Source organism: Musca domestica, unplaced genomic scaffold, assembly GCF_030504385.1.
Source record: "Musca domestica strain aabys unplaced genomic scaffold, Musca_domestica.polishedcontigs.V.1.1 55, whole genome shotgun sequence".
In the NCBI taxonomy this organism is placed as follows: Eukaryota; Metazoa; Arthropoda; class Insecta; order Diptera; family Muscidae; genus Musca; species Musca domestica.
In genome coordinates, this window is record NW_026712355.1 from 1,227,023 (window position 1) to 1,242,376 (window position 15,354).

Consider the following 15,354-nt stretch of genomic DNA (forward strand, 5'->3'; position numbering starts at 1 on the left):
TGTCCTTAAAGACCCCTAAGAGATTCACAGATTGTATCTGATCTTCAGTTGGCCTATAAAGACAACATGAGGCGTTAGCTTGCTGTTAAGAGACAGCTGTAGGCGTCAGCTCGTCTCTGAAGAATCCCTGAGCTTCAGCTCGCCTCTATAGTCTCCCTGAGTCTTCAGCTCGATACTCCCCAAGGCTTTCGCTTTCCCTTTGAAGGCTCCTCAAAGCTCCATCTTGCCTATAATGACCCTCTGAGTGTCAGCTGGCTTATAAAGACTCTCCGAAGCTCCACCTATGCTATAAATTCTCCTCGCCTGTTAAGGCTCCTTGAGCTTCAGCTCGCCTTTAAAGACTGCCTGAGGCTTCCCAAGGCTTTATTTCGTTTATAGAGACTTTCTGAGCTTCAACTCGTTTATAGACTCCCTGAGCTTAAACTCGTTTATAGAGACCCCCTTTAAAGATTTCCAGAATGTCAGCTCGTCTATGGAGACTCCCATGCCTTCAGTTCATCTATAGAGGCTCGCCGAGGTTTCTGCTCGCTTGCAAAGACTTCCTGACCCTCAGCTCGCCTATGAAGATTCCCTGATCCCTTGCTCCCCTATGAAAACCCCCTGAGCCTCTATTTTTTCACATTGAGACACTGTGCCTGTCCCACCACTCTTAATTATTTGTCAACGCCAAATACGAAGAAAAAACGAATAGTAAAAGTACGCCACTCTTTATTTGGAGTGCGGAGTACGTTTTTTATATGAATTGTTGTAAACATGATTTTCTTTAAGACTTTGTTGTTGTTGTTGTTGTAACAATTGCACCAATTTTATGAACAAACAGTGGCACAACAACCACAATACCTACTTTAGGAGGGGGAGGGGGCATTAAGCGCTACTTTGAAATGATGGCGAATAAAATTCACGTAGTCAAAGAAGTAATCAATTTGTAAGAAGCACTGGCAGCAGAAGAAGTAGGGGAAGAAGAAGAAGAAGAAAATCAAGTCAAGTAGCCGATAACGGTAAATAAAGTCGAACAACAACAATGGGAGGTGTCACAGCTCTCACGATGTGTCGCGTCTCAAAACCAAGCGTCACGCATTTAACCAATTCTTTATTGGGCGGCGATTGAGTGGTGGCAACAGGGGAACAATTTATGCCATGTGTGCTACAACAGAAAAGAAAATTTGCCCTAGTGTGTGTGTGCTCTAGTTTTCCGAATTTTTCATACACTCGAGAAAAAAATAAACTCTTTTGTGGAATTAGAAAAAAAATCGAAAAGAAATTTTTTTGGTTCTTCTGATTGAGAATTTTTTCGATGCTGATGATCTTGGAATTTTTATTGGTTTCAAATGGTATTTTTTGGTGATTTTTTTTTTTTTTGGGTTCGTATCTCTTGGAGTTCTTAAAAAAGCATTTCCTGGTGGTATTTTTGGTCCATATTTCTTGGAGTTTTTGAGAAAAATCTCTTTAACCCCTTGCCTATCCCCGCCCTTTTCAAAATAGAAACAAAAAAATTAAATCTGAAAATTCCGAAATAATCCACAACAAATATGTTCTGCAATAAAAACAATGGTGACTACGATCAGAATAACCTGTGATGGCGTCTTCATACAATCCAATTCATTTCTAACCTCAACAACGGCATCGTCATCAACAACATCCTCAAATCTTGCAGGAACAACAACATCACCATCTTCCGACGAAGCAACAACCCCGACAATATTTTCATCAAGCACAGCCGATACATTGGTGGAAAGTCGAAACATAACCCCGGAGCAGGAAGACGACGAGAAGGATAACAGCTCCAGTGCCAGTAGTACGACCACGACACCAACCCTAATCACCACCTCCCATGGAAGTGCCAAAGATCGTTCGGAATCGAGTAATTTTCAGTATGACGAAGTACGAACACTCGTCCCACAATTAAAGAAATCGGGCAGTGATTCCTCTTCCTCCTCGACGGCGGGGTCTATTGCCTCAACCCTCAATTCTCGCAACCTATCCGTTAGTCCAAATAATCGTGCGAAACGGCCTCGTACCCCCAAAAATGATAATCGTCGAAGGTATTATTTTGGCAGCAACAAAGTCTATTGGTGTAAGCAGTCACTGCTGAATGGTGGCATTCCAGCATCGCCGATTTCCCTACACAACGGGCCGCGGAGAGCAGGGGATGAGAGTACGAAAAAACCAGCAACACAACATCGAGTAAATCTCCAACGGAGTGCCAGTTCGGTGACCGACAAAGAATTACAGCAGAAGAAGAAACAAATCAATGGTCAGGACGAAATAGAGCAGCGACCCCGAACACGAGTCCATAAACTTTTGACAGCCTCGAATAGTCTCAATTCTTGCACATTCCACTCCAACGGGAATCAGAAATTCAATCTCAAAGAATTTTACAATTTTTCCGCCAATAAAATCAAAGCCCCAACGGGGGCAATACTAAACACCAACCCACAAAGTGGAGGCAAGAACAACAATCGCAAATCCTCACCCAAGACAATATCCGGTGGCACCTCAATATTCCTTGTCAACGGAGGTGGAGGTTTCAGTATTAACTCCTCAGTCTATGGCAGTCAACGCAAATCCCCAACGCCAGCAACAGCAAATGATTCAACGCGGCTCTTGAGTTTTTTACGCTCCGCCAGGAAGCTTTATCGCAACAGTATTCGTCTAAATCATCAACATTCTCAGTCGCCCAACAAATCCTCCTTGTCCTCCTCTCCCCGCCACACTGAAGACCAAAGAGATGAAGTCGATTCGCCGTTAAATTCAGCCAACAATGTTCCTAGCTATCGCGATAAGCTAAGGCAGAGCTATCTCTTTGGCCTCAAGAATTTCTACAATCAACCAAATGAGAATAGCAGCAGCAACAACAACAACAACAATAATAACAATAACGGCGGTGGTAGCAGTAGCTGTAAGGGAAATAAGCCAGTATTAAGCGAGGAATGGTTCGGTTAGTATTACACACTTTTTTATGTAGTTTTTCGAATGGTAATCGCAGAAACGGGCAGTTAGCCATTACGAAATAATGTAATCTAAGTATTTTTTACGTTAACAGTAAGTGGAAAAGTAATGAGTTATCCAACTACATAGTAATGGGTGAGAAAGCTATAAAATGAACGGTATTTCAGTGAAAAATCTGGAGAAAACTGATTTATCCGATTACCAGGTAATGAGTAGAGGAGACAAGATGTACCTATCTAGCCATCAAGTATAAAATCACGAAATATATGCTGCTACTCATTACGATTATGAGAAAGCTATTTCATTTATCTTTTTACCAAGTAATGAGTAAAGGAGAAAAGACGTGTCTATCTACTTACCAAATAAGGAGTCACAAAAAATGTACTCTTACTCATTACGATTAGGAGAGTAAGGACTATTTTATTTATCTTCTTACCAAGCTACGTGTGAGGGAGGCATGTCGAAGTGATTACCAAGTAGGGAGTCACAAAAAATGTAACGAGTACAAAATGTAAAGTAAAATGTCAGTCAGTCAGGATTACGAGAAAATTATTTTTTTTTTCATTACCAAGTAATGAGTGATTAGGTTAGTTTCGCATATCTTACCAAATGCCAGAGATATGGAAAATTTTTACAGTGCGCAAAAAATATGAAAACAAAAAGACTTGGGCTCATCAAGTATATTACAGGCGGCTTATATCTAATTTGCAGTTGACCTATTGATGAGAAATAAATTGTTTCAGGAAGAAGAACAGCTTATCTCTATAATCGAAAAGTTTTGAGGTCATAACTGGTAAAACCTTAGAGATGTCGGAAATTTAACAATTTACCGAAAAAGTAGAGAAATTCGATTGATTTTTTTCGTTGTAGTTTAAAATATCCTTAACTTCCTTTTCTCGTAGTTTTCTCCAGTTTAAACATGTTTATTTAAGTATTAAGGACGCACATCTTTGATCAGATATCAATTTTGTCGATGTAGCTAACCAAGTACTCGAGATATGGACTAAATTACAAAGTACGCAAAAAATGTAAAAATAGAAATTGTATTAAGTAAATACATTGCAAGCCACATATCTCTAATACTAGTTGGCTAATTTACCCGACATATATTATTTTGGGAAGAGGAACATCTTATCTATGTAGATTATAAGTTTTGTTGCTATAACTGGTGAAATTCCAAAGATATCGTAAAATTTACAACTTGCACAAAAAGTAGGGAAGTTTGATTCTCTTTTTCGTTGTGTTTGAAAAGACTTGCAGTTTTTATTTTGTTACTTTTTTCTATATAAAATAAGTTTATTTTAGAAAAGTGAAAGCCTATCTTATAACTTACATCAATTATGTTGATGTAGCTTAGCAAATACCCGAGATATCGGCTAAATTGCAAAGTAGGCAACAAGTGTAAAATTTGCACTCGTATTCAGTAAATATATTGCAAACTAAATATCTCTAATTCTAGTTGCTCTATTTCCCCGAAATAAATTGTTCTGGGAAGAGGAACATCTTATCTATATAATTAATAAGTTTTGAAACCATAACTGGTATAACTCGAGAGATATCGGAAATTTAACAACTTACGCAATAAGTAAAGGAAACTCATTTATCTCAACAAGTATGCAGCAGGGCACATATCTCTAGTCCTTGTTGGCCTATTTATCTGAAATAAATTATTTTAGAAAGAAGGACATCTTATCTACAAAGTTAACAAGTTTTGCAGCCTTAACTGGTAAAACTCCAGAGATATCGGAAAATTAACAAGATTCCCAAAAAGTAAAGTAATCTGGTTCATGTTTCTTTTTAGTTTAAAAGACTTGCGGCTTTTCTTCTGGTCGGTTATTTCTAATTGAAACAAGCATTTTTTAGGAGAGTGACAGCCTATCTTTAAATTGGAAAAAATTTTGTAAATGTAGCTTAGCAAATACCCGAGATATCGTCCAAATTACAAAGTACTCAAAAAGTGTGAAAATAACACATGTAATCAGTAAGTGTATTGCAAGCCTCATATCTCTAATTCTAGTTGACCTATTTAACCGAAATAAATTGTTTTGGGAAGAAGAACATTTTATCTATATAATTGATAAGTTTTGTAGCTGTAACTGCTCAAACCCCAGAGATATCGGAAAATTAACATCTTACGCAAAAAGTAGTGAAATGCGATTTATTTTTCGTTGTAATTTAAAACGTCCATAGCTTTTCTTTTGGTACTTTTTTCCACTTTAAACATATTAATTTTAGAAATATGGAAGTCTACCTTCAAATGAATATAAATTTTGTTGATGTAGCTTAGCAAATTCCTGAGATATCGTCCAAATTACGAAGTACTCAACAAATGTGGAATTTGCACTTGTATTCAGTAAGTGTATTGTAAGCCCCATATCTGTAATTATAGTGGGCCTATCTAACCGAAATAAATTGTTTTGGGAAGAGGAACATCTTATCTATATAATTGACAAGTTTTATACGAATAATTGGAAAAATCTCTGAGATATAGGAAAATTAACAACTTACGCAAAAAAGTAAAAAAAATCGATTTATTTTATCTTGTAATTCAAACTGCTCATATCTTTTATTTTGGTTGTTTTTCAAGTCTCAACAAGTTTATTTCGGAAATAGGGAGCTTAACTTTTAGCTGATATCATTTTTACCTATGTAGCTTATCAAATACCCGAGATATCGACTAAATTACAGAGTACGCAAAAAATGGAAAATTGCACCTGTACTCAGCAAGTATATTACAAGTCACTTATCTCTGATTCTAGTTGACCTATTTACTTGAAATAAATTATTTTAGAAAGAAGAACATATTATCTATATCATTGGCAAGTTTTGTAGCTAAAACTGGAGAAATTCCAGAGATATCGGAAAATTAACAGCTTACCCAAAAAGTAGAGAAATGCGATCTATTTTTCGTTGTAAGTTAAAATGCTTATAACTTTTCTTTTGATTGATTTCTTCAGTTAAAATAAATTTATTTTAGAAATTGGGAAACATATCTTTAAACTGAGATATGGTGCAAATTACACAGTACGCAAGAAATGTGAAAATAACACTTGTAATATGTAAGTGTATTGCAAGCCACAATTCAAAACAATTCATTTCGGGTAGATAGACTCATTAGGATTAGAGATACCTAATGGGTCTATCTACCAGAAATAAATTGTTTTGGGAAGAGGAACATCGTATCTATATAATTGACAAGTTTTGTAGCTATAACTGCTCAAACCCCAGAGATATCGGTCATTGAACAACTCACGCAATAAGTAATGGAATCTCATTTATCTCAGCAAGTATGTAAAATAGCACATATCTCTAATCATAGTTGGCCTATTTGCCTGAAGTAAATTATCTTAGAATTAAGAACATCTTATCTACATAATTGACACATTTTGTAGCCTTAATTTATAAAACCCCTGAGTTATTGGAAAATTAAAGAGTTACCCAAGAAGAAAAGTAATCTGTTTCATGTTTTATTTTGGTTTAAATGACTTGCGGCTTTTCTTATGCTCGGATATTTCTAGATGAAACAATTATATTATAGGAGAGAGGCAGCTCATCTTTAAATTTATATTAATTATGCTGCTGTAGCTTACCAAATACCCGAGATATCGTCCAAATTACACAGTACGCAAAAATGTAAAAATTACACTTGTAATCAGTAAGTGTATTGCAAGCATCATATCTCTAATTCTAGTTGACTTATTTATGCGAAATAAATGGTTTTGGGAAGAGGAACATCTTATCTATATAATTGGCAAGGTTTGTAGCTATAAATGCTCAAACCCCAGAGATATCGGAAAAATAACAACTTACGCAATTAGTAAAGAAATCTCATTTATCTCAGCGAGTATTCAACAGGTCACATATCTCTAATCCTAGTTGGTCTATTTAGCTGAAACAAATTGATTTTGGAAAGACGAACTTCTTATCTACATAATTAACAAGTTTTGCAGCCTTAACTGCTCAAACCCCAAAGATATCGGAAATTTGCCAAATTACCCGAAGAGTATTTGGAATGCGATTTATTTTTAGTTGTAGTCTAAAAGACTTGTAGTTTTTCTTACATAGACCTGGAACAATCTTCCAAGTTTGGTTCAAATACTTTATCCCAAAATCTTTTCAAAAATATATTCAATTAATCCCCTACATAACTCCCTCGCGAAACCCCATTGTTACTAACATTTCCCCTAAAGTTTTCTGTGATTCACTTTTTATCAGCCTTTTTTTTTTTTTTTCTTTTTCTTTTCCCCCTTTGGTTTTATATTCTTACCAAGTTACAGAGATTTTAATTCTTTAAATATCTCAATTGCAAAACGTGCTTCTTAAACATTTACCCTATCGTCGTTCTGGATTTTGGTATTCAACAATGCAAGATGCAGATTTGAGTCCATCCAGCGTTCATTTAGTCACCATTCTGAGTCAGTGAAACGTAAAGTGAATTAAAACAAAAAGACTAGAGATTTAAATTTTTTGAAGTGAGGATAAAGAAATACAAGGTTCGTAAAAAGAAACGAAGAAAAGGGATTTAATATTGGCCTGGAAGTCAGGTTCCAAAGTACGTATACCTTTCTCGAACCTCACGGCCTTCATATTTCCCCAAATTCCCTACCAAATTTCCACCTTCCGTGTAATTACACTCTGAATCGCCTTACCCTAACTTAAGTCTCCGGAACTAAATTCCCCACATGGAATGTGACAAAAGCCGTTTTTTTTTCAAATGTTTATTTTGTTTTAAAAAAATATTTAATTTTCATGCTCATGTGTGAATTCATTCCGATTATCAGCTATCGTATTGGCCAACCTAATACTCCGCCCGATACTCATCGCCATCATCATCAACATTATCCGCAGTCGATTGCTTTGGCTATTAGCACATAAAATAAACAAAATAAATTTTTTACCTCGGAATATTGACTGTGAAATAACACGCGACTGCCTGGCTGCCGGACTATCTGGCTATCTGATCAACTAAAGTACCCACTCTGAATATTGACGCAGCGTTTGGGGGGAATTCCAAATTCAAATGTTTTTTTTTTTTGGTGTTTATGTTTACGGAACGCATACAATTTCGTTGTAAAATAACCTCTGATCGATGATGGAATGGACGAGCGAGCGAACGATCGATCGATTAATATTTGTGTTTGCATTTGCAATAGCCAAACAACAATGGCAACAACAACTAAAATGTTACACAAGTTTTGCCGTTGCTGAGTGAGCCACCAATTAGCCATGTTAGTGTAAACTCGATTCCAATTGTTATGTTAAAATTAGCTGCGATGTACCAACGAAGGTAGTGGCGGAGCCCAGAAAAAAAAACACAAAACAATAATAAAAAACACACAAAGTGTATTGCAACAATTTTTGTAAAAAAAACAAGCACACTGATGAATATTTTATGTTAACAATAAAAAAAACAACTCGAAAAAATAACGGAATACAATGTTCGGAAATACATATGCTGGGTGGAATTTACAAAAGCAATCTACAACAAATTGGGTAATAAAACGCAATAACTCTGAAGTATTTAACGTTTGCATTAGAAATGGAAGAGGAAATCATAAAAACTCTTTAGATTTTTAATTTCTTGGTTTGATTATTAAAAAATAACAGCTGTTGTAGAAAATGATGTAAAAATTATGAAGATATCTCCACAAATACCAGAGATATGGTAACATTTGAAAAAGTCTCCAAAAAATCTCATATCTCTAATGGTTTTATCTTCTAATATTAATTTATTAATATTTTTCATTGCCAACACTTTTTTATTGTATATTTCGCTGAATTATTAAAGCAATACTTCCAACATTTAAATTAAGGTATAATATGTGATTGTACCTCGCCAAATACCAGAGATATTGCCAATTTACGAAACACACATAAAAAATTCCGGAGACAACATTTTTGTATGGCAATTATTTTTCAAGTAGTGTATCTCATCATTTTCAGCAAGATATTGATTTAAAATTACTAGATTTATAAAGAAGAACATCTTATTGTTATATTCAACAAGTTTTATGAATTTATCTAGACAAATACCCGAGATATCGGAAAATTAACAAATTACGCAAAAATTTGAAAACTCCCATCCATTTTTCGTTGCTGTTTAAAAGACTCATAACCTTTCGTTTGGCTTTTTTCTTCCACTCAAACTAAACTTATGTAAGTTATGGGGAAGCCTAGCTTCAAATTGATATCAATTATGTAAATGTAGCTTACCATATACCCGAGATATGGCCAAAATTTCTAAATACGCAAAAAATACAAAAATAGCATCTTCACTCAGTAAGTGTATTACAAGACACATATCTCTAATGCTAGTTGGCCTATTTACCCGAAACAAATTATTTTAGAAAGAAGAACACCTTAGCTATATTTTTGACAAATTGTGTACTTATAACTGGTAAAATGTCCGAGATATATGAAACTTAACAAATTACTCAAAAATTTTAGAAATCCAATTTTTTTTTTTTGCCAGTTATAAGGATCATAGCTTTTCTTTTGATTTTTTTCTATCCCCTTAAACAAATTTATGTTAGGAAAAGGGAAGCCTACCTTCAAAATGATGTCAAGTATGTGGATGTAGCTTACCAAATACCAGAGATATCGGCTAAATTACCAAATACCCAAAAAATGGGAAAATAGTATTTATACTCGGCAAGTATGTTACAGGCCTCATATCTCTAATTCTAGATGAACTATTTATATCATATAATTTTTTTTGGAAAGAGAAATGTCTTAGCTATACAATTGACAAATTTTGTATTTATAACTGGTGAAATCCCAAAGATATAGGAAACTTAACAAAATACCCAAAAATAATAGAAATCCTATATATTTTTTGTAGTAAATTATCAGACACATAACTTTTGATTTGATTGTTTTCTATCCCCTTAAACAAATTTATTTTAGGAAAAGGGAAGCCTACCTTTAAAATGATGTCAATTATGTTGATGTAGCTTACGAAATACCCGAAATATCGCCAAATTTACACAGTAACCGAAAATTGTGAAATTAGTACTTGTACTCAGCAAGTATACTACAAGCCACATATCTCTAATTCTAGTTGAAGTATTTATGCGAAATAAATTGATTTAGAAAGAAGAATGCTTTAGCTATATAACTAACAAATTTTGTACTTATAATTGCTAAATACCAGAGATATCGTAAAATTAACATATTACACAAAAACGCGAGAATCCCCATTAATTTTCCGTTGTATATTTAAAGTCCTGCAACTTTTCTTCTGATCGTTTTTTCATCTCGATTTCAATTTTATTTCTGAAAAGAGGAAGCCTACCTTTAATTGGTATCAATCATGCCGTTATAGCTCACCAAATAGCGGAGATATCAGCAAATTTACACAACACTCAAAACAGATGAGATTACCACTTGTACCGCAACATGTATATTACGAGACATATCTTTCTAATTCTAGTTGACCTATTTACATGAAATAAATTGATTTAGAAAGAAGAACACCTTATCTTTGTTCTCAACAAGTTTTATGGTTATAGCTAAAATACCAAAAGCAATTACCCAAGAAGTAAGGAAAATCTATTAATTTTTCGTGTTAGTTTTAAAGACGTAGAACTTCTCGAAGTTCTCATTTTTTCTGCATAAACTAAATTTATTTTAGAAGAAGGGATGTTAATCTTCCTACCGATAGAAATTTTGTTAATGTAGCTCACTAAATACCGGAGATATCGTCTAAATTGCAAAATACTCAAAAAATGTGAAAATATCACTTGTACCCTGTCAATACATTGGAATCCATATATCTCTAATTCTAGTTGACCTATTTACATGAAATGAATTGATTAAGAAAGAAAAATATATTATCTTTGTGATCAACAAGTTTTATGATTATACCTAGTCGAATACCAGAGGTATCGGAAAATTAATCAATTACCCAAAAGGTAAAGAAAACCGATTTATTTTCCGTTTTGGTTTTAAAGACGCGTAACTCTTCGAAGTTCCCATTTTTTCTGTCTAAACTGAATTTATTTTAAAAGAGGAAATGTTTATCTTTGTCCCGAAAGCAATTTTGTTGATGTAGCTTATCAAATACCAGAGATACCGGCTAAATTACAAAATACCCAAAAGTGTAAAAATTACATTTCTAATTTACGGGTATTTTTCAAGGTGTATATCTTTCGATCTAAATGACTTATTTACCGGAAATAATTTGATTTAGAAAGAAGAGTATCTTATCTTTATAAGTAACAAGTTTTATGGTTATACCTAGTCGAATACCAGAGATATAGGAAAATTAACGAATTACTCAAAAAGTAAATAACAGAGATTTATTTTTCGTTGTTGCCTTTAAGACTTATAACTTTTTGTCGACATATTTTTTCAGCTAAAATAAAATTATTTTATGAAAAGGAAGACCTGTCTTCACTATCAAATCAATTATGTGGATGTAATTCACCAAATACCAGAGATATCGGCAAAATTATAGAATACTCAAACAATGTAAAACTTTACTTTTTTACTTTACGGATATTTTTCAAGGTTTGTATCTTTCGATTTAATTGACCTATTTACCGGAAATATTTTAATTTAGAAAGAGGTGTATCTCATATTTATAAGTAATAAGTTTTATGGTTATACCTAGTCGAATACCAAAGATATCCGGAAATTGATCAACTACCCAAAAAGTAAAGAAATCCAATTTACTTTTCGTTTCACCTTTAAAGACTTATAACTTTTCTTCCAACATATTTATTCACCTACAATAAAATTATTTTAGGAAAAGGAAGACCTGTCTTCACTCTCAAATCAATTATGTGGATGTAACTCACCAAATACCAGAGATATCGGCAAAATTACAAAATACCCAAAAATGTAAAACTTTACTTTTTTACTTTACGGATATTTTTCAAGGTTTATATCTTTCGATTTAATTGACCTATTTACCGGAAATATTTTAATTTAGAAAGAGAGTATCTTATCTTTATAATTACCCAGTTTTATAGGGATACCTTGTCAAATACCAGAGATATCGGAAAATTAATAAATTACCCAAAATGGAAAGAAATCCAATTTATTTTTCGTTTCACTTTTAATAACTTATAACTTTTGTTCCGACAAATTTATTCACCTAAAATAAAATTATTTTAGATAAAAGGAAGGCCTATCTTTATTCTCATATCAATAATGCGGATGTAACTCACCAAATACCAAAGATATCGGCTAAATTACAAAATACCCAAACAAAGTAAAAATTACATTTCTAATTTACGGATATTTTTCAAGGTGTATATCTTTCGATCTAAATGACTTATGTACCGAAAATAAATTGATTTAGAAAGAAAAATATCTTACCTTTATAATTAGCAAGTTTTATGTTTGTACCTTATCAAATACCAAAGATATAGGGCATTAAACCAATTACCCAAAATGGAAAGAAAATCAATTTATTTCTCATTTCAATTTTAAATACTTATAACTTTAGTTCTGACATATTTATTCACCTAAAAAATTTTTTTTTAGGAAATGGAAAGCCTAGCTTCATTCTCATATGAAATATGTGTATGTAGCTCAACAAACCACAGAGATATCGGTTAAATTACAAAATACCCAAAAATGTAAAAATTACATTTCTTATTTACGGGTATTTTTTCAAGGTGTATATCTTACGATCTAACTGAACAATTTCCCGAAATAATTTGATATCGAAAGAGGAATATTTTACCTTCATAATCAACAAGTTTTATAGGTATACCTTGTCAAATGCCCGAGATATCGGAAAATGAATCAATTACCCAAAATGGAAAGAAAATCAATTTATTTCTCATTTCAATTTTAAATACTTATAACTTTTGCTCCGACATATTTATTCACCCAAAATATTTTTTTTAGGAAAAGGTAACGCATATCTTCATTCTCATATCAATTATGTGTATGTAGCTCAACAAATACCAGAGATATCGGCTAATTTACAAAATACCCAAACAATGTAAAAACTACATTTCTAATTTACGGCCTCTTTTCAAGATGTATATCTCTCGATCTAAATGAACAATTTCCCGAAAATAATTTGATATCGAAAGAGGAATATCTTAGCTTCATAATTAGCAATTTTTATGGTTATACCTCACCGAATACCAGAGATATCGGAAAATGAATCAATTACCCAAAATGGAAAGTAAATCAATTTTTTTCTCATTTCAATTTTAAATACTTATAACTTCTGCTCCGACATATCTATTCAGCTAAAATAAAATTATTTTATTAAAGGGAAGTCTATCTTCATTTTCATACTAATTATGTGTATGTAGCTCAACAAATGCCAGAGATATCGGCTAAATTACAAAATACGCAAAAATTTGAAAATTACATTTCTAATTTACGGGTATTTTTCAATGTGTATATCTTTTGAACTAACTGACCTATTTACCAGAAATAATTTGATATTTAAAGAGGAACATCTTAGCTTCATAATCAACAAGTTTTATAGGTATACCTTTCCAAATACCTGAGATATCAGAAAATTTATAAATTACCAAAAATGTAAAGAAATCCAATTTACTTTCCGTTTTAATTTTAAAGCCTTACAACTTTTTGTCCGACATACTTATTCAGCAAAAATAAAATTATTTTGGGAAAGGAAGGTCTAAATTCATTCTCAGTAGCTCACCAAATACTAGAGATATCGTCTAAATTACAAAATACCGAAAATATAAAAATTACATTTATACTTTACAGGTTCTTTATCAGGGTGCATATTTTTCGATCTAATTAAACAATTTACTCAAAATATATTGATATTGAAAGAGAAATATCTTAGCTTCATAATCAACAAGTTTTATAGGGATACCTTTCAAATACCTGAGATATCGGAAAATTATTCAATTGCTTAAAAAGTAGACAAATTTGAACATTTTTTTTAATTGAAGAGGAGATTGTCGTGAGTCCTCCCTTCAAAAACCAATTCTAAATGAAATGAAAATTTCAACAAAGAAAAGCTCCGCCAATGAATGGCATTTCTTCATCATTCTTCAGTCTCATAGATGAAATAATTAATAATGAACAGCAACCAGAAATAAGGAAGAGCAAAAATATTAATTAACATGAAATGAAAAAAAAAAAATAGTTCACAACTATGTCTCTATGAATATGGTGTGGCTCGAGATCTTAATTTCTATTCACATTCATCAACAGCAGTGAATGACGTACGGACAGACGGACGCACTGAATGGCTGAGCGAATGAATGAAGGAATTTCATTAGACAATGAATAATTATATGACTTAATTTATGCTCGACAATTAACTAGGAAAGTTGAAAGAAAAAAATGATATTTTAAAGGTCTGGCTTATACTCCTCCCCCCTAAGCTAACATTTTTTTTGTATTACATTAGCTCCGCTATATAACACCGCGAACTGATTATTTCATTAACACACATGGAATATATTTTGCAATTTTGCCGGCATAAGTTTGTTGCGCATATTCGGAAAAGACACTGGAAGTTTTTAATGTTGGAAAGATAATTATGATGTTGATGACGAGAGGTAGGGGAGAGATGGTGTTAGTTGTAAAAAAAACTTATTTTCCGAAACTTACCATGTAATTTTTTAAAAATTTGGGATATTGCCTGGGAGATAGGGTTACCTAGAAGGGGTGAGCGGTCAGGGTCTTCCTATGTATGGGAAACTTTTTGAGGTACCTTTTAAGAGAGGAAATTTTTAAGGTTTTTTTGCCCCTAAGAGGGCACTCTTATTTAGAAAACATTTTGCTCTCATATCAGGAAAAAAATCTTCCTTATACAGAGTGAGATAAAAAAAACTGCAACAAAGTCAAACGCCATAATGTTTACGTTTTTTTCTTAAATTTTATTAAATGAAAGCAAAAGAGGTCGGAAATAGCATCAAATTTTAGAATAAGTTTAGATTTGTTCGAATTGGTCACCTTTGTCACGAATTATGACCTTCAAACGGCCAATGAAACGGTCACACGCTGCCCGAATGTTGCTCTACGGTATTTTGGCCCATTCCCGGCGAAGCACTTGCTTGAGGTGATCGACACTTTGGTATCTTTTAGTGCCAACCTTGCTTTCCAAAATACTCCAGACACAGTAGTCCTACGTATTGGTATCCGGAGTTTTTGGTGACCATTGTGCGCTGGCAATAAAGCGAGCGACCTCATTTTGTAACCACTCTTGGGTGGCAGCGCGTGCTGAGTGCAATGGTGCTGAGTCCTGTTGGAATGTCCAAGGTCTGCGGCCAAAATGTTTGCGTGCCCAAGGCTTAATACACCCTCCAGAATATTTTTTCGCAATAATATTAGGCATTTATTCTGATGCCACGGTCGATTAATACGAGCAAAGAGCGATCATCGGCTGTTATGGCGGCCCACACCATCACCATGGCCGGCGCTTGAGTTCTGGTGGCCAACCGAAGGTTC

The 15,354-nt window shown here is 33.5% G+C and overlaps 1 protein-coding gene across 2 annotated transcripts in view; it reads left to right on the forward strand.

The window, feature by feature from the left end:
• The first annotated feature begins 1,481 nt into the window (after nt 1-1,481).
• The window catches only part of LOC101896156 (putative uncharacterized protein DDB_G0277255), a 40,101-nt gene continuing 26,228 nt past the window's right edge, over nt 1,482-15,354 (forward strand). For both annotated transcript variants that reach the window (XM_020034897.2, XM_020034898.2), the window contains exon 1: nt 1,482-2,938. In XM_020034897.2, coding sequence (XP_019890456.2) covers nt 1,549-2,938 — 1,390 coding nt within the window. In that variant the 5' untranslated portion in view covers nt 1,482-1,548. The remainder of the gene's footprint in view (nt 2,939-15,354) is intronic.